Raw genomic sequence first — 27,870 nt, forward strand, 5'->3', positions numbered from 1 at the left:
GCTGAGTGCACTGTTAAAAGTTAATATTAACAGTGTACGAAGCGCGCTCTTAATACGTATTACACATATATAAATGATGACATTCAAAAATGCACGCTACCAAAAAATATTATAAAATTTTAACAACGTGCAATGTGCGTCGTTAATAGTCATTATAACAAATATGACTTTCTACGGTGTATCATCAACACATGGTTGGAGTACGTCATTAACAATAATTTTTATGATGTTTTCAATATTTAATGGTTAATATTATATTTTAATAAATAACAGTGGAAAAATATATTGTCAAATATACTTTTTGACGGTACATATTATATGCGGTTAATATTAAATATTAACAGTGGACTTTTATTCACCGTTAAAAATATGTCTTTGAAAATAAATTTTTACACGATGTTAATAATCTAGAAAGTTTAGGGATTCAGATATATTCACACCCACTTGTCCCTTTCACTTTATTTTTTCTCACCACCGAAACCTCAATGCTCTCTAAATCCCCAAATCCCTTTCACTTACACTTTCTTCTCTCTGGTCGAGACCATCGCGGGTTCTTCGTCGATGAAGATCTAATCCTCGTCGCGGGGGATCTCATCGACGAGGCGCACAAGTAGACCAAACCCTCGCGTCCTCGATACTGAAATCCAGGCTCGGCGGCGACAAAGATCTCCAGGTATGCGATTTCTTTTGCTTCTACCAAACTGGTTCCTTCATATCTGTAGATCTCTTTCTTTCCATTCTTGGCGCAAACTTCAATCGCTTCCATTCTGGATTTTTTTTTTTTTTTTTTTTTTTTTTTGCACGAAGAGCGAGGATCATCTTGCCCGTTCAAGTTCAATAAATATGAATATTTGTTCTATGATAGCGGTATATGTTGGTTATGACTTAGTAGTTGAGTTCTGGTATTCATGTAGTATATGTGTATGTTCGCATGAATTAAATCGATCCCTGTGATGTAGATACTTCTATAGTCTGTTAATTTTGCAAAATTAGATCGAATTTCTTCTGTTCATCCACACTTTTTATGCAAAGAAATTCTCTTTTAGAAAAGGAAATTGTTTCCCATTAGATCTGTCATACCTTTCATGTTATTTGATTCAAATGCGAATATTGTTCTACACTGGATATTTGTTCTAGAAGATAAACCTTTACTTTTAAAAGCGATGGCTACACAAAGAAACAACAACGAGAAAAGATCTTATTCTCACTCTGATCATTCTGAAAATGGAGGAAGCAAGAGAAGAAATCCCAGTGAAGAAAGAGACACCTACGTTCCTGGGCCTGAGGACACTTTTTCGTTATTTGTGTCTAGGAAAGAAGATAGAGAGCATCATTGGGAGGGGTGGTGAGATTGTGAAGGAATTGAGATATGAAACACAAGTTAAAAGTAGAATTGGGGAGACAGTACGTGGCTGTAATGAGTGTGCCATAACCATTTTGCAAATTTCTAGTTTTGCTGCTGATAATATAGCTGAGGTGGTTTTGATGTAATCGATAAAGTCAGGTTAGATCCTATTAGTATTTAATCCTCGTGTCTAAATGTGCAAGAACTTAGAAGTACAAGAAGTCGAGCGAAAGACGCAGCTAGCGAGAAGGACAACACGAAAGAGAGCCGATGGGCTCAGTGCGTCTGACTGACGAGGTGCTGCGGAAGAGTACGCGGACGGACGAGAAGGAGGCATGCGATGTTTCCGAGGGACAAGAAGTCGGAACGGAAGATTGCTCGAGAAGGACGGAAGTTGGGTTCAGGTGAGCCCTATTCCGGATGGTCGAGATCACCCATGCGAGCGGAGCTAGAGTGAAAGACCCGGACCAAGGTGAGCAAAAATGGAGCGGAAGACCGGGACCAAAAAATTAACAAAAGCTGATTTTTTGGTCCAGGGCGCCCTGAGTTGGTCGGGGCGCCTGGACTCCAGGAGCCCGAAACCCTTCCGGGTGCCAGGAGCAGAAAATTATCCGGAACGTGAAGTGACACACTCCATTGCGACAAGGATAAAAGTTTATCCCCTCTCAAGTAGGGGTGAGCATTCGGTTAATTCGGTCCATAAATTAACCGAATTAACCGAAAATCGATTAGTGTTGACTAACCGAATTAAATCAAAGTTTTACTAAAACTAAATTAACCGAATTAGTTATTTCAGTTAACAACAAATTAACTAAATTTATTGAAAATAACAATAAAAAGAATTTATACAAAATTAATATCAAATTAACCGAATTAACTGAATTAACAGAATGCTCACCCCTACTCTCAAGCGCCTAGAACCTTTCTAAGCACTCCGACCAGGGTTATAAATACAGTCATGTCCCAATGGTTCAGAACAACACTTGTAAACGCTTTTACTTTGTTCTACTATTTGTTTGTGAGTCATCAATGCAGTAAGAGGCTTCTCCGCCTGAAGGAGACTGTTTACTGAGCTTTCAACTTCATTGTATTAACAACTTCCCTGGTTGTAATCAAATAACCCCTTCGTGCTTCTACTCTTAGTTTACTTCTTTTTCAGTCTTTTTTTTTTTGTTTATGCAAGTGTTAATTTAATTAAGCTACAAAAGTTCGAGGAAGATTCGTTTTATTTTGCAAGGCTATTCACCTCTCTCTAGCCGGCCGCCAAAGGTCCTACAATTGGTATTAGAGCGGGTTCGCTTCAGGAGGATTAATCGCTGAACAAAGCACACGAGATGGTCGTACCGAACATCTATCTATCGAAATTCGAGGGGGAATTCCTGAGCTGGAAGAAAAAGATGGAGATATTTTTTTAAATAGATTTTGAATTATTAATAATTATGAAATATGATTTTGTAACCCTGAAAGATAAAGAAGAATATCAGTAGACGAAGGAGCAAGCCGACTTTGTGACTAACGGCAAAACAGAGTTTCATCTGCTTAGTATTTTACCACCTTAAAAAGTCAACTATATCGGAGCCTACGAGTCAGCAAGGAGCTCTGGGAGAAATTCTTGGAATTACATGAAGGGACCTTGGAGCCAAAACTAGCGAGAGAAGACCTACTCCAGAACCAGATCAGCAACCTCCGGTTAGAAAAAGGCGAAATCGTCGCACACCTCCACTCAAGAATCAAGGAGCTCATCACCGGATTCATGAATCTCGAAAAAAAGGTAACCAACCGAGATTCGCTAAGGTACGTGCTTAATACATTTCCTAGAACTCCGAAATGGTCGACCATAGTAGATGCATATTTCATCTCTAAGGATTTAGAGGTAAGCATTTTAGAAGAACTTTTTTCAACCTTTGAAATTATGTGCAGGTATAAAGAAAGAATCAAAGCAAAACATTGCCTTTAAAGCAAAAATAGACGAACCAGATTCCGAGACATCACTTGACGATGACGAAATATCACTCATGGTAAGAAAATTTTAAAAATTATTTAAAACTTAAAAATTCAATCAAGTGCGGGGTACAAAAAGAAAAGGAAAGTGATATGCTACCACTGTAATGAAGGACATGTCAAAGATAACTGTCCAAAATTGAAGAAGAAGGACAAGGAGAAGAACAAGAAGTCAGCCCGTCCCAAGCATAATCTAAAGGCAACGTGGGACGATACGTCATCCGAATGCGATATCGAAGCCTACGCCTGACTAGTCCTAATGGGAGACCATCAAAAAGAAGATGAAAGTAACTCAGAGATGAGCATCGATGAAGGGAGAGAATCATTAGAGGAAAACTACAATGAAGGGGAAGCATCAGAATATGAGGTAAGTCAGGTACATGCCTTATCTCCTGAAAAGTTATTTCAATTTATTAAGATTCTTTTCAAGGATTTAGTAAAATTAGAAAAAGAAAATATAGACTTGAAAACACAATTAGCCAATGCATCCCTCTTAAATTTGTTTGATAGTTTAAAATTAGAAAATGATAAATTGAAAATATAAATTAAAAGTTTGAAAAATGATTATGCATGTTTGAAATTGAATAACTTTCAAAAACCAAAGTATGGTAGGCTAAATTGGTACATTAGAAAACACCAAGGTCAATAGAAAAGTCCCCGGAAGTTACGTACCTCCTGAATTTTTAGTAAATTTAGTAGGTAGGAACCTGTACTGGGTTCCAAAATCATATTTAGGTTAACTGTTTTTCTAGACTTAGAGCTTTCAGAAAGAAAATTAAATGTTAATTTCTTTAAAAGACTTTGTTTAGAAAGTGGTTGTTGGTCCAATAACCAAGAAGACCGAGTGTCTCGCCACAACCTGTAAGTCAATTATTGAAATAAATATTTAATTGACTTACTATGAAGCATTTAACTAATGTTTTAAATTTTTGTTAGAAAAATTTATTTAGGTCTGATCATTAAAATTTGTTCAAGTTATTTTTTTAAAAAACTTTAATCTAAACAATCTGTTGATTTTTTTCCATTAGAAAATTTTTATGAATTAATTATCAAAATGGATTTTTTTTTATTTTTGCCTAAAATTTAACTTTTGTGAAATTTTGATTTAAACAATATGTTGAAATTATTTTTGTTAGAAAATGTTTATAAAGTAATTATAAAAATGCAAACTTTGTATTCCGCCTAAAATTCAACAATTAAAAAAGGAGTTTTTTTTTAAATCAAAGTGTATAAAACTTAACATTTCATTTTTTTTTCCCTTAGACTTTAAAGTTAGTTTTTCCAAAGTCATTTTAAAAGTACCCCATTTTTAATGTGAACACAAGGGAGAATAGTAAAGATTAAGTTTAGGGGGAGGGTAATTAATACAAATTTTTATACTTGGAAATTTTTTTTGCAAAAATTATAATTGTTATTTGTTTATGATTTACCCTAATTTAACTTGAGTTTGATCACATCAAAAGGGGGAGATTGTAAGTGCCTCAAGATGGTTTTGATGTGATCAACCAAGTCAGGTTAGGTTCTGTTGGTATTTAATCCCTGTGTCTAAGTGTGCAGGAATATAGGAACACAGGAAGTCGAGCGAAAGACGCAGCTAGCGAGAAGGACGACATATAAGGGAGAGCCGATGAGCTGGATGCGTCTGAGGAATGAGATACTACGGAAGAGTACGCGGGTAGACGAGACGGAGGCGCGCGACGTTTCTGAGGGACGAAAAACTGGAGCTGAAGATTGCTCAAAAAGGCAGGAAGTTGGGTTCGGGTGAGCCCTATTCCGGATTGCCGAGATCACTCATGCTAGCAAAGCTGGAACGGAAGACCCATACCAAGGCGAGTGGAAACGGAGTGGAAGACCGAGACCAAAAAATCTACAAAAGTTGATTTTTCGATCTGGGGCACTCGGAACCATTCGGAGCGCCCGCAGCAGATAAAAATTATCCGGAACGTGTCGTGACACGTTCTGTTCTGATGGGGATAAAAGTTTATCCCTCTGAAGCACCTGAAACCCTTCTAGGCGTCCCGACCAGGGCTATAAATACAGCTCTGGTCCCAATGATTCATAACAACACTTGTAAATGCTTTTAGTTTGTTTTACTATTTGTTTGTGAGCCATTAACGTTGTAAGAGGTTTCTCCGCCTGAAGGAGATTGTTTATTGAACTTTCAACTTTCTTAGATTAACCTCTCCGGTTGTAACCAAATAATCCCTTCGTGCCTGAACTCTTAGTTTACTTCTTTTTCAGTCTTTTATTTTGTTTATGCAAGTTTTATTTTAATTAAGCTGCAAAAGTTTGAGGAAGGTTCATTTTATTTTGCAAGACTATTCACCCCCTCTAGCCAGTCGTCAAAGGTCATACAACAGGGTGGTCAACTCAAGGACTAGTCGAATTATGCTCAGCCAACAACATCATCCTAACAGGGCGACCGACTCAAGGACTGGTCGAATTATGCTCAACCAACAACATCATTCTAATAGGGCGGCCGACTCAAGGACCGGCTGAATTATGCTCAATTAATAACATCATCCTAACAGGGCAACCGACTCAAGGACCAGCTGAATTACGTTCAGTCGGCAACGTCATCCTAACAGGGTAGCTGACTTAAGGACCGATCAAATTATGCTCAGCAGACAATATCCCGACGACTTGTCATAATAACAACTCTGTGTTAGATAACATTATTCTGGAAACATATTCAGGAATCATCGTGTCTCCCATCAGTAGACCAATTATAACAGTATATTTCTTTGGTCACCTTAGTGATAACAGAAGCTATAAACGACAAAAAAAAAAGGTATACATCTTGATAAGTGGAAGATCTTTGGACGACTATGGCGTATCGCCTAGGTTGTACCCTCTCTTCTTTACTTAACAACCTCTGATATATTCTGTCACCTCATGATTGTGGAGGTTATGGGAGGTGGTATATAAAAGAAAAGTCCTCTCTGTAACGAAGGTACGTTCACTTACATCTACAACTTCACTCTTGTGCATACGCTCTTACGGTTATTCATCCACTCGTCTGGATTTGTACTGATTTAATCGTCTGAGGATCTTTGCTAGAGATTCCCTCCTGATTTTTAGACACTGATATTTTATTTGATCGTCTCCTTATGCACAGGATCAGAAGGAATTTTTTCCATAGACAAAAGATCCTCTATCAATCAACTACTAATCTATTATACCCGGCATGCCATCTCTATCATTTTTAAACAGGATCAACAAACACGATTTCCCTATCAAAACCTTTCATATAAGCTTTATTCAAACTCTTGAATTAATAGAGAGATATTTTCAATCTTACTTACTAGCAGACTTCACTAGTCGACGGATTTGACTGTGTTGGAAATTTGAGCGAATTGTGCGTGCGTGATTAATTTGGAGCGTTGAGATTGACTGAGTAATTAAATAAATTGTGAACATCCGATTAGAAAAGAAAAAATGGAAACAATATGGAGTCGACGACCCAGACGTCCCTGAGAATAATAACTGATTCGATTAAACTATTTTTATGGAGAAAAACACCTTTTTTTTTCAAAAAAGCAAAAATCTTTTCATCAGCCAACCTTTCACCTACTTCTACGAAAGTACCCTTATTCTTTTAAATCAAATTATTAAATTTATTCTTCTTTTATATCTTAAAACTCTATTTTAGATCAAATTATTCATTTTTTTTCTTGCATCTCTTCTTCGAGAACACGTATTGCCACACAGCATCGATTCCTCGCTTCCGTGAAACAAATGGTAAGTTGCATTTGATAGCCAAATGAAAATCAAATCAAAATTTGGTTATAGTGGTTAAAAATGTTAATGGAGCGTGATGGAAAGGAAGAAAACACCATTGTGTGCTAAAACGACTTGCAGCTAAATAACTATAAAAGTCATATCTGAGCAAAAGATGATATCGCTCATTTTGAGTGACCTAGTATCGTCAAGGGGTATTTTGTTCTAACACAATGACTCTTTACATGGGGGAGGTCAGACATCAATGAGACATTTTATATCTGTTCGGAATTGATCCCCAAGTCCTATTAGAGCAAACATTAGTATCAAAGTCAAAGTTAAGGTGAGGGGGTGGTCAAAGTTAAGATGATGTAGCAATCACCTAGGAGAAAGGAAAACATTCTCTCATCTAGTCTTGATTAATCGTAACCCGACCGGGTGAAGACAATCTGTCCTTAAGCCGAGCGAATCGAGAAGTTGGACGTTTTAAGGACGGCTAGATCTTAAGGTGACCAAGATTGAGGTCGATCGGTCTTATGGGCCGATCTGAACGATTGCCTCACTCCACAATGGATCAACTATAGGGGACATGTATATTTGTCTGGTCACAAAGTCGAACAGGTTTAGATGTCCCGACCATATAGAAATCCGGCTAGGATAAATACAACCCAACCTAATAAATTAAACAAACCTCTCAAAACGAAGCGGGGTTTCTTTGGGAGTCCCATTATATGACTAGCTAGGTAAAAGGATGACCGGGCAAACACTTGATTATACAGAGATTTGCATCCAAAGAAAAAATTGCTATCAGGATTGAAGGGCACGAACAAAGGTATAAATCTCATCAAACTTAGTATATGTGTTTTTTTCTCCTTCACATGGATCTTCTAGAGAGGATCTAGTAAATTTTCCACTACGCTTTTCATGTGTTTAGCGTATATAGATCCCTACAGTGGTGTCAGAGTCACTTGCGAAGGCATATACTAAGTTATAGTTAGATTTTTATATGTAATATAGAAATTGTATAAGATATTTACTATGATTTGCATGATTATGAGTTAGATTTCGGCTAAAGGTCTCGGCTTGGACACTGTTGTGAAGAGCAAGGTTTCGACCAAAGGTTTGTTGGGTAGCAAGGTCTCGGGACCGCCGTAGTATTGCAGCTCATAACTCTTTGTTGAAATCATAGTAGATTTTATGTCATAAGGATATTGTGGATATATATGACATAGTACATGGTTATGATCCTCTACCCCAATGTGATTAGATGTGTGTGTGTGATGTTGTAATTCATAATACGGCCTGCATGTCGTGCCTTCAATCTTTTATCACTCTTATTGTAAATTTAGACTACCTTCGAATGTAACTCGAGATTTCTTTAGGTTTTATTATGTACAAATTAGAGAGAATTAGTCTATTGGACAATGGTGAAAAAGGAAGAAGGACAACAATACACGATGACCAAGGAAGCACTTGGAGAAGAATCTTTGACCTAGGTTGACTTTTTGATCTTCTTGTTGGCTTGAGAAGATCGTAGATAATGGGGCCATAGCCATGTCATATTTTATTTAATATATATGTTGATGTATGTCATGATATGCCATGAATGTATGTGATGCATGTGTAGCTATCGTAATTAGGTCCCTTTCATATGCCTACCAAAGTTTGGTACTCACTACTACCTCGATCATTTGTAGTCAGGTTTTGCCAAAGAAAAGTGACTCGTTTTATCTTAGTAGAGTATGACAGGACAATTGTGATGTCTGACTATTGGACTTTGGATGTGACTTAACTAAGTTATCTCAATTAGATTGAGAACTTAGAGGCATATCCCATCCAATGTAATTCAAATTATACTAGTCTTGGGCGATTAGCCAAAACTAACTCAAGATGAGTTATAATATGGATTTCATAAGATGGGTAAATGAACAAATGATCTTGTTCATCCAATTATACAAGAGTTACATAGGATGTAATTGATAAACATTGTCTACCTAAGTTATACAAATCTTGGACGATTAGCCAAACCTAACTCAAGATAAGGTATAATATGAATCTTGTTTAATTGATACACGTTGCCTACCTAAGTTATACAAGTCTTGGGCGATTAGTCAAAACTAACTCAAGATGAGATATAATATGGATCTTGTCCCACTTAAATGTATTTGCTCCTAGGTTTAGAGATAGTAGTGACTTGCCCCTACCAAGTTTTAGAATTCAGTGGAAGAATTATTTAATTAAAGGCATAATTAAATGATTTGAATATAATACTTTTTCCATATTTTATTGTTGTAGATCACGATGTCATCTAGTATATCAAATACACTCTCTTTGCGATCTATCCTCGCTAAAGACAAGCTCAATGGAGCTAATTTCCTAGACTGGTATACGAGCTTAAGAATAGTTCTCAAGGAAGAAAGAAAACTATATGTCATAGAGCAACCCATTCTTGAAACACCCCCTACTATTGCCACTAGAGCTTATAAGGATGCTTTTAAGAAATATCAAGATGATGTATTAGATGTATCATGTCTTATGCTTACTACCATGAACTCTGAGCTTCAGAAGTAACATGAGAACATGAATGTCTATGATATGGTTGAACATCTTAGACAACTATATAAGAACAAGCAACGTATGAGAGATTTGAGATCTCTAAGATTCTATTTCAATATAAAATGCAAGAAGGAAGTTCCATAGGGCCTTATGTGCTCAAAATGATCGGGTATGTGGAGAATCTACAAAGGTTGGGATTTTCACTAGGCTAAGAACTGACCACTGACCTTATTCTGCGGTCATTGCCCGAGAGCTACAGTCAATTTATCATGAATTATAACATGAATGAAATTGACAAATCATTACCTGAGATGTTGAGCATCTTGAGAACTGTTGAACTCAACCTTAAGAAGGCAAATCCTAGTACCATTTTGATGGTGCAAAAGGGCAAAGGCAAATAGAAGCCCAAAGGTAAGGGTAAGACCCAAACCATAGACAAGGGCAAAACTCATACATTGAAATCCAAAAGATGGGGTTGCTACGAAAGGAACCTTCTTCCATTATGGTGAGACCAGACACTGGAAGAGTAACTACAAGAGTACCTAGAGGAACTGAAAAGGAAGAGAAGTGAGACTTCTGCCTTAGGTATATATGTTATAGAAGTCAATCTATTTATTTCTTCTTCATGGGTATGAGATACTGGGTGTACATCTCACATTTTTACTAATGTGCAGGGGCTGAGAAATAGTATATTTTTGACAAAGGGTGAAGTGGACCTACGAGTAGGCAAAGGCACAAGAGGCGCTGCTATAGCTGTAGGAACATATTCCTTATCTTTACCCACTAGGTTTGTTTTAGAACTTGAAGAGTGTTGTTATGTGTCTGTCCTGACTAAGAATGTTATCTTTGTTTCTTATTTGGACAGGAAAAGTTTTTCATTTGTAATAAAGGACAAATATTATTCTGTTTATTTCAATGAAATGTTCTATTGTAGTGCACATCTTGTGAATGGACTCTATGTTCTAGACTTTGACAATCCAATTTATAACATAAATACCAAATAGTTTAAGTCTAATGATTTGAACCAAATATATTTTTGGCATTGTCTCTTAGGTCACATAAATGAGAGTTGCATATCCCAACTCTATAAGGATAGACTTTTGGACTCATTTGATTTTATGAGGTATGCGAATCTTGTCTTCAAGGTAAGATGACAAAGACTCCATTTAGTGGACACAATGAAAGAGCAAAGTACTTGTTCAGACTCATATATACTAATATATATGGCCCTTTCAGAATAGCAAGTAGAGGAGGCTGCCATTAGTTCATTACTTTTACTGATAATTTTAGCAGGTACAACTATGCGTATCTGATAAGATACAAGTCAGAATCCTTTGAAAAGCTCAAAGAATTTAAGAATAAAGTACAAAATCAACTTGGTAAACGTATTAAGATGCTTCGATCAGATCAAACTGGGGAATAACTTAGCCAAGAGTTTCATGACCATCTCATTGAGTGTGGGATAATATCTCAACTGTCTTCACCTGGAAAACTACAATAGAATGGTGTATCAGAAAGGAGAAATTATACTTAATTAAATATGGTACGATTGATGATGAGTCAAACAGATCTTCCTATTTCCTTGTGGGCACATTCTCTAGAGACGGTAACTTTCACACTTAACTGCATTCCATCTAAGGCAGTCATAAAGATACCATATATGATATAGACTGGGAAGTGTCCCAAGATGTCTTTTATGAAGATTTGGGGTTATGAGGCTTACATTCGACGACAAGTCTCAGATAAACTAAGACCAAAATCAGACAAGTACTATTTTATAGGATATCCCAAGGAAATAAAGGGATATTACTTTTATAATCTCACACAAGGTAAAGTGTTTATTGCCAGAGATGGTGTCTTTCTAGAAAGGGAGTTTATTTCTAGAAAAACTAGTGGGATTAAAGTCGATCTTGAAGAAATTCAAGATACACAATCTACCACTGAAGCCTTGATGGAAGTTGAACAAGCACCACAAGATGTTGTGAATCATGATTTTGTTACTGTTGGTTGCTACTCGGAAAACCTAGAGGTTCCACTGTACAAAAATTTTGTACAAAGGTCTGAACCTTTTCCTAGCTACCATGTGTTCTTTTAAATTAAATTTTGGATCGCCTGCGGAACTTAACACGTTTGATCCAAAACTTAATCTATTCGTTCTTTTAGGTTTTGACTTGGGTCTCCTGCGGAACTTAACACGTTCGACCCAAATCACCTTAAGTTATTAATTCCATTAAATATTAATTTCCATAATTGGTTCCCAGTACTGACGTGGCGAGGCACATGACCTTCTTGGATATGGGAGCAACCACCACCGACTAGACAAAACCTTTTATAGAAAGGTAATATTTAATTTCCTAAAATAACTTTAGGTTAACCGAAAAGAACAATCAAATCACAAGGATAAGAAAAACAAAAGAACACAACATCGAAAAACATATTCGAAATTCTAGAATCGTAAGCCTCTTGTATTTGGTATTATTTCCATAAATAACTAGCATGATGCGGAAAGGAAAAATTACTAGTTATACCTTCTAAAAGACCTCTTGATCTTCTACCGTATTCCTCTTCTAACCTCGGACGTTGTGTGGGCAACGATCTTCCGAGATGAGAACCACCAAGCACCTTCTTCTTCCTTACAAGTTTCGGCCACCACAATTCTCCAAGAGAAGTAGAGGTCCGGCCACCACCACCAAGCTCCAAGGGATGCAAGAAACAAAACCACCTTTCTCTCCTTCTTCTCCTAGCTAGAACCGGCCACCATCAAGAGCTCCAAGAGAGGTTGCCGCCGGCCATAAGAAGAAGAGAAGAGGAAGAAGCTAGGGCCGGCCACCAAGGAGGAAAAGAGAGGAGAAGAATAATAGAGTTGATCACCCATGAAGGCACCTCTACCCTCTCTTTTATAATCCTTGGCCTTATCAAATAAGGAAATTTAAATAAAAATTTCCTTAATTCTTTTGCCATTGATAAGGAAAATTTATTTAATTAAAAACAATTTTTATCTCATTTACAGTGGCCGGCCACTTTAAACAAGGAGAGTTTTAATTAATTAAAACTTCCTAATTTGTCTCCAGAAATTTATAAAAAATTTCTCCAATAATTTTCCCTTCATGGTGGTTAATAAAAAGGAAATTTTATAAATTAAAATTCTTCTTTTAAACATGTGGATAATTTCCAAAAGGAAAGTTATCTCTAAAAATTAAAATCTCTTTTCAATCTACAAATAAGGAAAGATATCAAATCTTTTCTTAATCTTTTGTAGAAACTAATAAAAGAGAATATTTAATTTTTAAACTTCTCTTTTAAATTATTATCATGGTTAAAAGGAAAGTTTTTCTTAAAAATAAAATCTCCTTTCAATCTACAAATAAGGAAAGATTTCAAATCTTTTCTTAATCTTTTAGAAAGCTTTTAAAAGGAAAGATTTAATTTTTAAACTCTCTTTAAAACTATGATATCCACATAAGAAATAATTTTAATAAAAATCCTTTTAATATGATGTGGCCACCCAAGCTTGGGCTCCAAGCTAGGCTGGCCACCTTAAGGCCAACCTTTAGGCTTGGCCCTAAGCTCGAGCTTCAAGCTTAGCTTTATTGGTTGGGTAAGAAGGTGGTATGTGGTGGGTATAAATCTTATATACAAGAGGCTACGATAGGGAGAGGAGGAATTGGTTTTGGTCTCCGATAAAATTAAGCATCCCGTGCTCGCCCGAACACATAACTTAATTTTATCAATAATAATTCATTCTACTAGAGAACTATTATTCAACTATCGCACCAATCCCAAATTACATTTTGGGCTCCTTCTTATCATGAGTGTGTTAGTCTCCCTGTGTTTAAGATATCGAATGTCCACTAATTAAGTGAGTTACTGACAACTCATTTAATTAATATCTAGTCCAAGAGTAGTACCACTCAACCTTATCATCATGTCGGACTAGGTCCAACTGCAGGGTTTAACATGACAATCCTTATGAGCTCCTCTTGAGGACATTATCAACCTAGTATCTAGGACACAGCTTCCTTCTATAATCAACAACACACACAATAAGTGATACCATTTCCCAACTTATCGGGCTTATTGATTCATCGAACTAAATCTCACCCATTGATAAATTAAAGAAATAAATATCAAATATATGTGCTTGTTATTATATTAGGATTAAGAGCACACACTTCCATAATAACTAAGGTCTTGTTTCTTTATAAAATCAAGATAAAAGAACGCCTCAAATGGTCCTACTCAATACACTCTAAGTGTACTAGTGTAATTTATCAATCAAGATAAACTGATACCTAATTACACTACGACCTTCTAATGGTTTGTTCCTTTCCATTTTGGTCGTGAGCTACTGTTTATAATTTATAAGGTACTGATAACATGATCCTCTGTGTGTGACACCACACACCATGTTATCTACAATATAAATTAATTGAACAACTACATTTATCATAAATGTAGACATTTGACCAATGTGATTCTTATTACTAGATAAATCTTTATACCAAAAGCTAGGCTTTTAGTATACACCCTAACAGTTACATCACAAGAAGTTGTGGAGCAATAACCTATTTAAGTAGCACAAGCTTTACGCATATCTGATAGGACCCATCGCCAACCTGAGAGATATTCTTTTCTCTTTTCTAACCATGGTGATGTAGTTCTTATTGGTCTCAACCAACCTACATCTTATTAGGAATCTATACAGGGCCCATATTCTGATAAATGGCTAGAGGCTATGAGATCTGAAATGGAATCCATGTACACTAACCAAGTATGGACCTTGGTTGATCCACCTGAAGGGATCAAACCCATTGGATGTAAGTGGATCTTCAAGGTGAAAGACTGACATGGATGGTCATATGCATACCTATAAAGGTAGATTAGTGGCTAAAGGATTCACGCAGATTCATGGTATAGATTATGATGAAATCTTTTCACCAGTTGCGATGCTAAAGTCTATTCGGATCATGCTTGCTATTACAGCTTACTATGATTATGAGATCTGGCAGATGGATATCAAAACTATATTTCTTAATGAAAATCTCCTCAAGGATGTGCACATGACACAACCTGAGGGTTTTGTAGATCCAGAGCATGCTAGAAAGGTAATATGGATTAAAGCAAGCTTCTAGAAGCTAGAATCTTTGATTCAATGATTGATGAAAGTGTTTGGTTTCATCAAGAATGAAGATGAATCTTGTGTCTACAAGAAGGTTAGTGGGAACATAGTCATCTTTCTCATATTGTATATAGATGACATACTTCTCATTGGAAATGATATCCCTACTCTTCAGTTATTGAAAACTTGGCTTGAGAATTATTTTTCTATAAAAGACTTAGGAGAAACAGCCTATATTTTAGGCATCAAGATCTATAGAGATAGATCTAAGAAAATGTTTGGTCTAAGTCAGAGTACATATATTGACAAGGTGCTTAATCGTTTCTCCGTGTATAATTCCAAGAAGGGATTCCTGCCGATGTCAGATGATGTGAGTCTTTCGAAAACTCAATCTCCCTGTTCTAAGGAAGAAAGGGACCGCATGGAGTAGATTCCTTATGCATCTGCTATAGAGTCTCTCATGTACGCCATGCTTTGTACTCGTCCAGATGTCTCATATGCATTAAGCATGACGAGCAGATACCAGTCAGATCTAGATGAAGGCCATTGGATAGTTGTCAAGAATATTCTTAAGTACTTGAGAAGAACTCAAGATTATTTCTTGATCTTTAGAGGCGATGAAGAGCTTGCTGTAAAGGGTTACACTGATGCAGCTTCTAAACTGACAAAGATGATTCCAGATCGCAATCAGAGTATATATTTTACTTAAATGGTGGTGTTGGGTATTATATATTATAGTAGTTCCATATCATTCAAGTGATCATCGATAGAGGAGATGCGAGATTAGACAAAATATTGACTGATACTAACATTGCATATCCTTTAACTAATGCTTTGACACTGAGAAAGCATGATCGTCACACTATGTCAATAGATATTAGATATTTCAATAATTGACACTAGTGACATAAGGAGATTGTTAGTATTAGCTCTAGTACCAATTATGAGATGATTGATAGGACATTATTATATCATATTTCATTATTAATAAAAGATAAAAGGCAGAGTTGGTTATTATATTTATTTCAGTTTAGTGCCAAATGAATAAGTATAATAATGTTCTATGAGAGTAGGTTCTAGTTTACAGTATATCAATTGGTTGAATTAATAGTGGGAGCCTGTAGTATATATAGGCACTACTCTTAACTATTACTAGTAAAACATCAATATACAAGGACAATATTAATGCGCTGAGATTAGCATGTAGGTCAACGAATGACTTAATCTCATAAGTCATGGATATAAGATATCAGGTTGATACATAGGTATATATTAGAGAATATATATTGAATGCCTCACCATTGCAATATTTTATGGATCATTATATGAGTGTCATAAGCATTCTTATGTGACTATTGGTATGAATAGTCCTTAGACCTGAAGTCACTATGATTCCTTACATAAAGAGTTGTATACTTTGGTATCGTCAAATGTCACCTGTAACAAGGTGGACTATAAAGATGATCATTGGGTATGTAATAAATTATGTGAAGGGATGTGAGTGATGTAGATGAGATCTATCCCTTGCATATGATGAAAGCGATATATGTGGGTCCCTTGATTAGTAGTACACAAGAATGCATGGTCATACTCAAATGAGTTCATACAAGATATTGAGCTTATTTGTATGAGTGTGTCTACTTAGAGATTAAGAAACACAAAAATTGATAAGAGGATGACACATTCTATGCCTCATTGATCAATTTAGATATCAAAGATAGAAGGACCAAGTTTTACAAGATAATAGACATGGAAAGATTAAGTCAGAACTTGACATTCTCGTCACTTGGGTAGCAATGATGACTTGTTAGATGTCACTCATTGCTTATGTATGTAAAGCGATTTTAGATATATTGCTAACGTTACGAGAGCATATTGGGTCACATACAAAGAACATGTAGATTTGGAGATGAGTTTATTTTAGTTTGACTAAAATACTATGAACCTTAAGCATAATAGGTTAATCCAAAGTCTTAGCTTGGTGTCAACTTTGTAGTGATTGGTACTAGTACTAGTGGGAGATTATTGGTATTAGCCCTAAGAACCAATTATGAGATGATTAGGCTTTTTGGGTTACTTATTGAGTTAGACTCAAATGAATCCCTCATTGGATTGAGCACTCATTAGATTGAGTCCAATCCGAATTAGACACATTGGATTAATATGTTAGACTCATTGGGTTATTAGATTAATTGTTAATCCAATATAATAATCCAACCCATTAAGAGGAATACAAAGAGACAAAAAACCCTTGGTATTCATTGATGAATATAAATAGGTTTTTGATTAGATTTTTCAAGAGAGATGAAAAATGAGACTCTTGATCTTCCCTTCTTCCTCCTTGGTCGAATTCTTGGTTTTGGCTGAAACTATCTTGTGGTTGCTAGCACACCCTTGATTGGTTTTCCTTCTCTAAATAGTAAGTTCATGAGACGGACGAAACATGTTCGTGTGGATACCATAGAGGCGCAAATACTTGATTGCGCTGAGATCTACATTCAAAGAAAAAGTTGTTGTCGGAATTGTGAAGGGCACACAACAAAAGTATAAATCTCATCAAACTTAGTATATGTGTTTTTTTCTTTTTCGCATGGATCTTCTGAAGAGGATCTAGTAAATTTTTTACTGCACTTTTAGATCCCTACAGTTGCTAGATCTGAGCATAGGAAATCTCACTTAGCACGTTGAGCTGTCAGTTCAAGCTCTTTGGAAGCTAGCTTGGTGACGTGTGTAGCCTTTGATTCCTATAGTTGAGCGAATAGTTGGGAGATTTCTACAATCTTCTCGTCCAATTTTGTCTTTATGTCTGTTCGGAGAGTTGTTTCAGAGTGAAGTTGCTTCTGAAGTGTCCAAGGCACTTTTCAGCTTGGTCGCTTTCTCCAGTTCAACTTTGGCTAGCTTTTGAGCCTCTTGAACTTGAGTGTCCAACTCCTTTATTCGTCTAGAAGCACGTGTGGCAATTGCTTTAGAAGCTTGCTACTTCAGCGAGTTGTTTTCTCGAGCTAGGGTATATAATTGTTGAGCCACGCCCATACTTATCATCCAGTGTTAAAAGATAGGCATCAATATGAGTACCCAATAGATGTAAAAAATAATCAAGTAAATTAATGACTTTGGTTTGTTCATAGGAATACTCGCCTGTCAAATTAGTAGGCGTGAGCTCGTTGAGCTAATTTCCTACATCTGACAGGCATCTGTAAGACGACCCTCCATCAGTATTGGGACGGCAGGCGAAGAGGTGGCTGTCGAAACAACTACATCCTGGGTAGACGACAGAACGAAGGTGATCGACGATTGATTAGGCTAATTCACGATAGTGGTAGTGGTCTTTGTGCGGGGAGATGCAAAAAAGGTTTGCTATGGAGAATTGCCCAGTTGAGAAAGAGCCTCCTGTGTTGGGCTGGCTCCTAGGGTTGGATCGATAGAGGGACGAATAGATAGCATTCATTCAGAAGATTGTGCCTCCTCTCGAGCTCTTCTTGGGTTAATATGGAGGCAGAGAAGGTATTTCCAAGGAGAGGGCTTGCTTCTTTGGAGATGGGGCAAGAGTAAGTTTGTGCCCTTTGCATTTTCTCTTTGGGGATACATCTTTCTTTGAAGGAATGATTTCCGCTATGGGAAGTGAGTCAGAAGGCAACTCTCAAGAAGCGGTGGTTGTGTTGGACTCAGCTGCATGACTTTGAGATGCCCCATCGGAAAGGAAAGTTTGGGGTTGAGCTCGTTCGGCTAATAGTTCTCATTCCTTGGCGCGAAGCTTTTCCTTGGTTAGGTTGATTTCTTCATCAACCATGGATTTTAAGATAACATCCACTGCACAAAATAAAAAGTATATTAGTTAGCAATAACGTAAGAATTAAAACTACTAGAACTTACCAAAAGGACCGGATAGCCTCTTCTGGATAGGGCTTAAACCAATAGGTACAGAAAGCTTTCCCGCAACCACTTATGAAGTTTGAAGTGCAGGCTGCTTAATCTAGGAAGGTAAGAAACATAGATTGGATCCTGTTTAAACTTTTCATGGTTAGCAAGAGGAGGAAAGGAAGATTGTCACTCGGTGGACCATGCAGCAGGATCAAACATTTCCATAATGAAGAAATGAGATTTTCAACCTTTGTTCAAGGATGACATGTCCTCAAAGAAGACCGTCTTTGGTCAATACTGGAAGAGGAAAGCCCCAGGTTCTGATTTCTTGGGTTAGGAAAATAGATAGAGATTGCGGGGAGTAGGAGAGATGCCGAATAGACAAAACAACATGAACATCTCACATATATAGCTAAAGGCGTTCGGGATGAACTATTATAAAAGGATATAGAAATATTAACTTACTTTTGACAAAAAGGGATGGATAAGAAAGCATAGATCGGCTGCTAATTGGTCAGAAAGGAAGGTGATGTGGTTAGGAGGATGATGAGGAAGATCGTTTGGAGAAGGGAGGACGATGGGATATCCTTTAGGGATTTCATACCTAGATTGGATGTAAGCCCTATTAGAATCATCAAAGGTGAAATAAGTAAAGGGTATACCAAGGGACGAATGATTCTTGAGCAATAAAAAGAGCTGATGGGAGGTGAACAACTTACTAGATTACTCAAGGCACGAGAGAAGAAAAGATCGGGGAGAAAGGTTCGTCAGAAAAGAAATTGAAGAATATGAAGTGCGAAGTACTGAGAGTATCAATTGCCTAGGATTATTATAAAAACTAGTTTAATTGTGGCCATTTGATCAAAACGACATGCACTTTAGAGAACCATTGATCTGCAAGGAGGGGATTGCTGTTAAATCGTATAGAGTAGCATGCATCAAAAGTCGTTTCGGAAAACAAAAAGAAGAACCACTTGGCATCAACCCATAAATGAGCATTTATGATAGAGGTAATAACCACATCATTCTTCTGACCTTGAACTTCTCCACGCTTCCTCGGTAATCTATCCTAAATGATTGGTTGCAAACAAGTAGTCTTTGAAAAAATTGCTAGGTCTTTAAGGCGCAAAAAGAAGCACAAATCATTGGTTAGTTATAGCTAAAAGGACAGGAGGGTGAAAGTAGAATTTAGGTCTAGTCAATCGGCTACACCTCCTTTGACTAGATTTGAAGGGGAGACTAGTGATACGGGTTATGATGAGCAAGCCCTGGATATGACATGGAAGTCAAAGTCAAGGTAAGGGGGTGGTTAAAGTCAAGGTGGGCGACAACCACCTAGGAGAAAGGAAAACATTCTCTCATCTGGTCTTGATTAATCGTCTAGTGATAAGGTTCTTTAATTTAACCAGATCGGGTCGTAACCCGGCCGGGTGAAGATAGTCGGTCCTTAAGCTGAGCAAATCAAGAAGCTGGCTATTTTAAGGATGACCAGATCTTAAGGTGACCAAGATTAAGGTCGGTGGGTCTTATTAGCAGACCGGAACGTCTGACTCATTGCATAATAGATCAATTGTAGGGGACATGTATACTCGTTCGGTCACAAAATCGGACAAGTTTATATGCCCCGGCCATACAAAAATCCGGCTAGGATAAATACAACCCAACCTAATATATGAACCAAATCTCTCAAAACGGAGCGGGTTTCTTTGGGAGGCCCATTATATGGCTGGTTGGGTAAAAGGGCGACCAGCCTATAGTACTTATCCTTATATTGCCGCCCGAACAAAATTTCACCGAAACATAGATTATCAAAGAGATTCCAGGGGGCATGATGCACTATACTATGTCTCGAACCGATTTCCAATATGATCAAGACACTACATCATCCTAATAGGCCAGTTGGCTCAAGGACCGACCGAATTATGCTCAGCCAATAATATCATCCTAATAGGGCAATCGGTTCAAGGGCCGGTCGAATTATGCTCATCCAACAACATCATCCTAACAGGGTGGTCAGCTTAAGAACCGACCGAATTATGCTCAGCCAACAACGTCATCCTAACAAGACGACCAACTTGAGGATTGACCGAATTATGCTCAGCCAACAACATCATCCTAGCAGGGCGACCAGCTCAAGGACCGACCGAATTATTCTCAGCCAATAATATCATCCTAATAGGACGACCGGCTCAAGGACCGACCGGATTACGCCTAATCGGCAATGTCATTCTAACAAAGTAGCTGACTTAAGGATCGATCGAATTATGCTCAGTAGACAATATCCTGACAACTTATCATAATAACAACTCGGTATCAAAGAATATTCTTTTGGAAACTTCTTCAGGAATCATCGTATCTCCCATCAGCAGACCAATTATAACAGCATATTCCTTCGGCCACCTCAGTGATAACAGAAGCTATAAACAACAAAAGAGGTATATATATGGATAAGTGGAAGATTCCTTGGACGACTACGGTGTATCACCTAGGTTTACCTAACAACCTCTAACATAATTTGCCACCTCATGCGGGAGTCCTTTCTGTGATAAAAGTACACTCACTTACACCTAGAACTTCACTCTTGCACATACATTCTTATTCATCCATTCGTTCAGATTCGTACTGACTTGAACATCGGAGGGTCTTTACCATAGACTCATCCTGATTTCTAGGTACTGACATTTTGTTGGATCGTCTCCCTATGTGCAGGATAGGAAGGAAGTTTTTTCATAGAGCAAAAAGTCCTCTATCAATCCACTATATCCGATATATCATCCCTGTCATTTTTAGACAGGATCAACTAACAAGATTTCCCTATCGAAACCTTTCATATAAACTTTATTCAAATTCTTTCCCTTTATATCCGTGGAACTGCCACTAAGAGATCCGTTAATATAACGAATCTATATATATATTTTTTATTCAAACTCTTGAATTAATAGAGAGATATTTTCAATCTTACTGGGAGACTTCACACTAGTCGACGGATTTGACTGTGTTTGGAAGTTTGTTTGGAAGTTTGAGCGAATTGTGTGTGCGCGTGATTAATTTGGAGCGTTGAGTAATTAAATAAATTGTCAACATCCGATTAGAAAAAATAAACGGAAACAATATGGAGTCGACGACCCATACGTCGATGAGAATAATAACTGATTTGATTTAAATATTTTTATGGAGGAAAACACCTGTTTTAAAAAAACTATATATATCTTTTTGTCAGCCAACCCTTCACCTACTTCTACGAAAGTACCCTTATTCTTTTAAATCAAATTATTAAATTTATTTTTCTTTTATCTCTTAACACTCTATTTTAGATAAAATTATTAAATTTTTTTCTTGCAGCTCTTCTTCTTTATCTCTTTAAAGGTTTTCGAGAACACGTATTGCCACGAAGCATCAATTCCTCGCTTCCGTGAAACTAATGTTAAGTTGCATTTGAAAGCCAAATGAAAATGAAATCAAAATTTGTTTATACTGGTTTAAAATGTTAATGGAAAACGTGGTGCAAACGAAGAAATTAAAACTTCATTGTGTGCTAACGCGACCTGCGATTAAATAATCATAAAAGTCCTTTATGAGTAAAAGATGATATCATTTACTTTGAAGTAATTTAGTAGCATCATGGGAGTATTTTATTTATCCTAACAGATCATTTATATGGGAGAGATCAGATATTAACAAGGTATTTTATATTCATTGAGAATTGTTCCTCAAGACCTATTACAATAAATATTAGTATCAACTATATCAATCCGTAAGGACTGATAATATTATATTATATAATTATAAATCATAATTATTATAATATAAATAATTTGTTTTTTATGAATATTAGTCAAGTTATAACAATTATAAAATGTAACTGTGAATCAAGTTAGTATTATATTTTATTAGTTACAGTACTATAATGGTTATAACTATATCTCATAACTATTATTTGAAAATAAAATTATTTAAAAAAATAAAACTCGACTGAGAATGAAATAAAGCATTATTTCAATAATAATAAAAAAATAGCTCTTTTGACTATGCGCAGGAAAAAAACTATTGACTTGAGAGTTCTATTCTCACAGTTAGGTTGAACAGAGAAAAGTCTGCATTAGAGGCTTCCTGATGCACCACCAAACTTAAAGGTGTTAAAAATTTAAACTTATTTATAGAACTTGAGCAACTTTGTGAAACAAACAGTCGTAGATTGCAGGTGCAAGCAACACAAATCAATAAACTTCCCTGACCAAGATGCAGTTCTTTCTTCTTCAGTTGTTAGGAATAATTGCAGCAACATCTTGGGTTGTTCTTGGTCAATCTTCATCTGGTATGTATCGGAAAGAAATCTTAATTAGCCCATAATTAAATTATAGGATCTTTCTAGCTTGCCATCTTCATTTATTTGTTTGTAATATTTTTTTCTTTGCTGAAATAAGTCTGCTAGCTAGTTTCTGAATTACATAAAATATTAAAAGTATTATAGATGCATCGAATACAAACCATATGATGCACCTAAGAATCTAGTTATATATCATCTTGAAAGTAGCGGGGTTCATGTTCTAAGGGAGAAATTCCTTCAACCTTCTAACCATTTAACGATTGATTATAAATTAATTTTATAATTTATTTTCTTTCACATAATTAGGACGAATTGTAAGGGATGTCAGGCGTGGATATAATCATCATCTGCTACAATTTATAACAATTTAAGGCTAAAATTGAAAATAAAAAAATGACTAATGAAAGACTGACCTGAAACCATCACAAGAGCCATTGATCATTAGTTGTCGCCGTACAACTTCTGCAATACAGTGGAAGCCTTGCTGGAAGGATTGAGAAACAACCTTAATTATATTAGTCCTTTTCAGTGTAGAAGAGAGCGAGTTAAAAAGAAAAAGCTCTTGATTCCAGATGTCTAAATCAATCAAGCATTCTTCCTTATATACCAAGACCCATTTTGTAGAAATCATCCATCTTAAAGTTCATAATCTATTAATGATATCATGAAGTCTTAGGGTCGAAACTCGGCATGACCGAGCATGACTTTTCCCATGTCTTGACCATTTGCATTAATAGCTAGTAGCCACTCGTGATTTACCTCTTCCGTGTTGGCTTAGGAACGGATTTGTGGGGGCGCTGGGGGCGAGCGAATCGCCTTTTGCCACATAATCTATTAATAGCACCCCAGGGCAAGGTTGAGTTGACTAGTGCGGAGCATATTTGCTATCATAAGGCAAGAGTTCGAATTTCAAAGTCGAGAAAAAAAAACCCTCCTCCACAATGATCAATTACAATTTTCCGATTTATCTCCTCATAAATCATCGTGAGGTTGACTATGTGGGGTCATTGGGATGACGGATTCCACCTTGCTACAATAACCCATTAATAGCTTATTATTATTAATAAATTGGATTATTGGATTGACCTTTTATGTATCAAATATTAGAACATTTAATTCTTTAATGATAATTGTTATATGTGTGGTGTTAATCTCATATTAGCCTATCAAATGAAGAGTTAATCCTTCAAATGCAAACTGATCATGCTCTTTTCTGAAGAAAATGCAACTTTCACCACAAGAAAAGAGAAATTGAATCAGAGCCTGACCTTTGGTGCAGGAGATACAATGACCCCGAACAGCTCACTTATCAATGACCAGACCTTGATATCAGCAGGAAGCATATTCCAGCTTGGCTTTTTCAGTCCTGATAAAGATTCAGGGAATAGATATTTAGGAATTTGGTACTACAATCGCCCATCTACAGGACAAAATATAGTAGTATGGGTTGCCAATAGGAACAGGTCTCTGAATAGTGTCTCCTCTTCACTGAACCTAACCTCTGACGGAAATCTAATCCTATTCGACGGAGAAACACTTGTTTGGTCGACGGGAACATCCACAGAATCTAATCCTGCACGCTTGCAACTATTAGACACAGGTAATCTTATGCTGACCACCGAAAACTTCAGCAGGACTCTATGGCAGAGCTTTGACCACCCAAGTGATACACTTCTCCCTGGCATGAAGCTTGGATTTGACCTCCGAAGAAACACTTCGTGGCATCTCGTGTCATGGAGGAGCGACGTAGACCCTTCTCTGGGAAACTACATAATAGAGACCCATGGGGTTACAGAGCTTATAGCAAAGAACGGAACCACCAAAATCCATCGAAGCGGACCATGGAGCGGACGTGGATTCGTTGGCCTTCCTCAGATGAAGAACAGCACCTTGGCAAGGAAAGTAAACTTCACATTCGTATCCAACGAAAATGAGACCTATTACACGACTGGATACATCGATCGGTCGGTGTTATCGCGGTCAGTGGTTAACACTGATGGAAACTACGAGCGGTGGAGTTGGGACAACGGAGAATGGAGATTCGTTTGGCAATTTCCGGCGGATGACTGCGATCATTACAATCTCTGTGGGAGCGGCAGCGTTTGCTCTTGGGGCTACTATGCTTTCTCCTGCAGCTGCCTCCAAGGCTTTGCTCAGGCTAGTAACGGATGCGTGAGGGAGAAGCCCCTGAATTGCTCCTCAAACCAGATTTGGAAGGCGCAGAACGTAAAGGTGCCGGACACCGAGAATGCCACGGCGTACGGCATGATCAGTCTGGATGCATGCAAGCGCTTGTGTTTGGGTAATTGCTCCTGCGTGGCGTACGCTGTGCTGGACGAGCCAAATGGGTGTGTGACTTGGCAGGGTGACCTAATGGATCTGAGATATTATACCGATGGAGCAAATGATCTGTACATTCGGCTTGCAGGTGAGTCTCTAATTGTTCGTGAATGAATAAGGGGATGATTGGGTTTAGTTCATAATTCTCAAAAAAATTGTTTCTTCAGAATCATCAACATCAAAGAGTAACAAGCACGTGTGGGCGATAACAATACCAGTGATGCTTGGATTTCTGCTACTTTGTTGTATACTTGTAGTCACGTTGAGGAGAAACAGAGCCCTGAAACAAGGAACTCGGAATCATATCGAGTCCTCGGCCAAGGAAACTAGCAGGTTGAAATTGCAGTATCCAAATGCGGAGAACGGTAATGGATTTCATCACTATGCTTCATGTGGTTGGAAATAATGTCGATTGTATCAACCATGGTGTTCTTTCTCACAGGTGACTTGCAGAGCCTCCCTGGACATTCTAATTCTATGGCTGATGATGATGTATCAGAGCTGATGTCAAACAAGATAGACTCTGAGCATTCCGGTTTCTGTGAGTATAGAGAAGTAGGTGAGTTCGGACGCTCTTTGTTCATTATTGCTTTGTTTGAGAGATTTCTGATAATTGATTGTGTGATCTTTGTTCCAGTTTCGATCCTGACATTAGGGGTGCTACCTTCTTATGATTTATGTACAATAAAAGCTGCAACAAATGACTTCTCGAATGAAAACAAACTTGGGGAAGGTGGATTTGGTATTGTCTACAAGGTAGAATTTCAGTTATAAGAAAAGAAAATGCTTATTCTTCCAAACTAGAGTCTGAAATAAACTTAAGATTTAGTCAGGGAGAGTTGCAAGATGGACAAAAGATTGCGGTTAAGAAAGTATCAAAATACTCTTCACAAGGGCCAAATGAGTTCCAGAACGAGCTGTCACTAATAGCCAAGCTACAACATAGAAATCTTGTTCGTCTTCTAGGTTCATGCATTGAGGGAGATGAACGACTCATCGTCTTGGAGTATATGGAAAACAAGAGCTTAGATAACTTCATCTTTGGTCAGTATATGTTAATTTTCTTCATAAGTTGTTGCAATTTTTATGAATAATTTGTCCACATCATGAGTCAGACAAAACAAAGAGCTCATTGCTAAATTGGCAAAAGCGTCTTGAGATTATAAATGGGATTGCTCGAGGGTTACTTTATCTGCATCAAGATTCTATATTGAGAGTCATTCATAGAGATCTTAAGTTGAGCAATATCCTCCTCGACAAGGATATGATTCCAAAGATTTCAGATTTTGGCATCGCAAGGATATTTGAAGGCGATGGAGTTTTAGAAAATGTAACTACAAGACCAGTTGGGACATTGTAAGTTCTTCAAATATATAAACCATTGTTATCATCACATAAATATAGAGTACTAATTAATATTTTATCCCTCAAATGCAGTGGTTACATGGCGCCGGAATACTTAACTGAAGGAGTATTTTCATTTAAAACTGATGTATTTAGCTTTGGTGTGATAGTATTAGAAATCTTAAGCGGTAAGAGGAACAAAATATTCAGTAACACAGATGCTAGTTTAAACCTTTTAGGACATGTAAGTAGAACTTCCATACTCTTACACATGTTTTTATCTCCTCAAGATGTTGTTTAGAATTCAAAATTTGATCCTTTCTCATTTGCAGGCATATAAACTTTGGAAGGAAGGCAGATCTTTAGAAATTCTTGATGATACACTTGATCATTCATATCCTACTGCAGAAATCCTTCGTTGCATCCGACTAGGTCTTTTGTGCGTACAAGATAATTGTGAAGACAGACCAACATTGATAGAGGTGGTAATGATGTTGGCCAGTGAGGATCAACTTTTGACGCCACTCAAGCAACCTACAATAACGTCAGCGAGTAGTGAAGGTGGTTTTACTACTAAAGAAATAAGTCACTCAATTACAGGACGATAAGTTCCAAATCTTTCATCATCTACGCTTACAAAAATAGACTTACTTCATGTATCATTTTCTCAGAGAGTTGCCACTCTTCTCTAACTAAGTCACTATATAAAATTTGTCATATTGATCAAACTTATATGCATTCCCTTGCACAAGCACCCCAAATTTATTTCTTACTCAAAGCCAAAAACAATTGATTTTTGTCCTGTTCCTTTGGAACCATATTTGTAAACGTACTGTTAGTATTAGCCCTAGTACCAATTATGAGATGATTATAAAGAGCTCATTTTGTAACATATTCACTATTAATAAAAGGCAAAGTTGGTTATTATATTTATTTCAGTTCAGTACCGATTGAATAAGTATAATAATGTCCTTGGGTAGTAGGTTTTTATCTACAGCATATCAATTGGTTGAATTGATAGTGAGATATTGTAGATATACATGGATCACTACTCTTAACTATTCCTAATCAAGCATCAATATACAAAGATAATATTAATGCGTTGAGACTAGCATATAGATCAACGAATGACTTGATCTCACAAGTCATGGATATGAGATATCAGGTTGACACATGAGTATATATTAGAGAATATATACTGAATGACCCGCCATGAGAATGTTTCATAGATCGTTATATGAGTGTCATAAACATTCT

General features: G+C 37.0%; 1 protein-coding gene across 5 annotated transcripts; it reads left to right on the forward strand.

Annotated features, from left to right (window-relative positions):
* Positions 1-452: 452 nt before the first annotated feature.
* Positions 453-27,546, forward strand: LOC121970476 (G-type lectin S-receptor-like serine/threonine-protein kinase At4g27290). Of its 5 annotated transcripts, none has more exons than XM_042521232.1 (11): positions 453-673; positions 22,639-22,735; positions 22,804-22,917; positions 24,149-25,357; positions 25,437-25,634; positions 25,712-25,828; positions 25,907-26,025; positions 26,103-26,313; positions 26,385-26,625; positions 26,707-26,857; positions 26,946-27,546. In XM_042521232.1, the coding sequence occupies exons 3-11, from the start codon at positions 22,842-22,844 to the stop codon at positions 27,219-27,221; spliced, it is 2,598 nt and encodes an 865-aa protein (XP_042377166.1). In that variant the 5' UTR covers positions 453-673; positions 22,639-22,735; positions 22,804-22,841; the 3' UTR covers positions 27,222-27,546. The 5 variants fall into 5 exon arrangements, with proteins under 5 accessions (XP_042377166.1, XP_042377167.1, XP_042377170.1 ...); XM_042521233.1 differs by having other exon boundaries at positions 22,676-22,735; XM_042521234.1 differs by lacking the exon at positions 453-673 and having other exon boundaries at positions 22,695-22,735; positions 24,209-25,357.
* Positions 27,547-27,870: the final 324 nt, after the last annotated feature.

This window comes from Zingiber officinale, chromosome 4A (genome assembly GCF_018446385.1).
Source record: "Zingiber officinale cultivar Zhangliang chromosome 4A, Zo_v1.1, whole genome shotgun sequence".
In the NCBI taxonomy this organism is placed as follows: Eukaryota; Viridiplantae; Streptophyta; class Magnoliopsida; order Zingiberales; family Zingiberaceae; genus Zingiber; species Zingiber officinale.

What these genes read in the sequence shown, in the direction of transcription:
- LOC121970476 (XM_042521232.1), top strand. Translation starts at nt 22,842, where the DNA reads ATGCAGTTCTTTCTTCTTCAGTTGTTAGGAATAATTGCAGCAACATCT. An exon ending in CTGTGAGTATAGAGAAGTAG is followed by an intron (nt 25,829 to 25,906) that starts GTGAGTTCGGAC and finishes TCTTTGTTCCAG; the next exon opens with TTTCGATCCTGACATTAGGG. An exon ending in CTTAGATAACTTCATCTTTG is followed by an intron (nt 26,314 to 26,384) that starts GTCAGTATATGT and finishes ATCATGAGTCAG; the next exon opens with ACAAAACAAAGAGCTCATTG.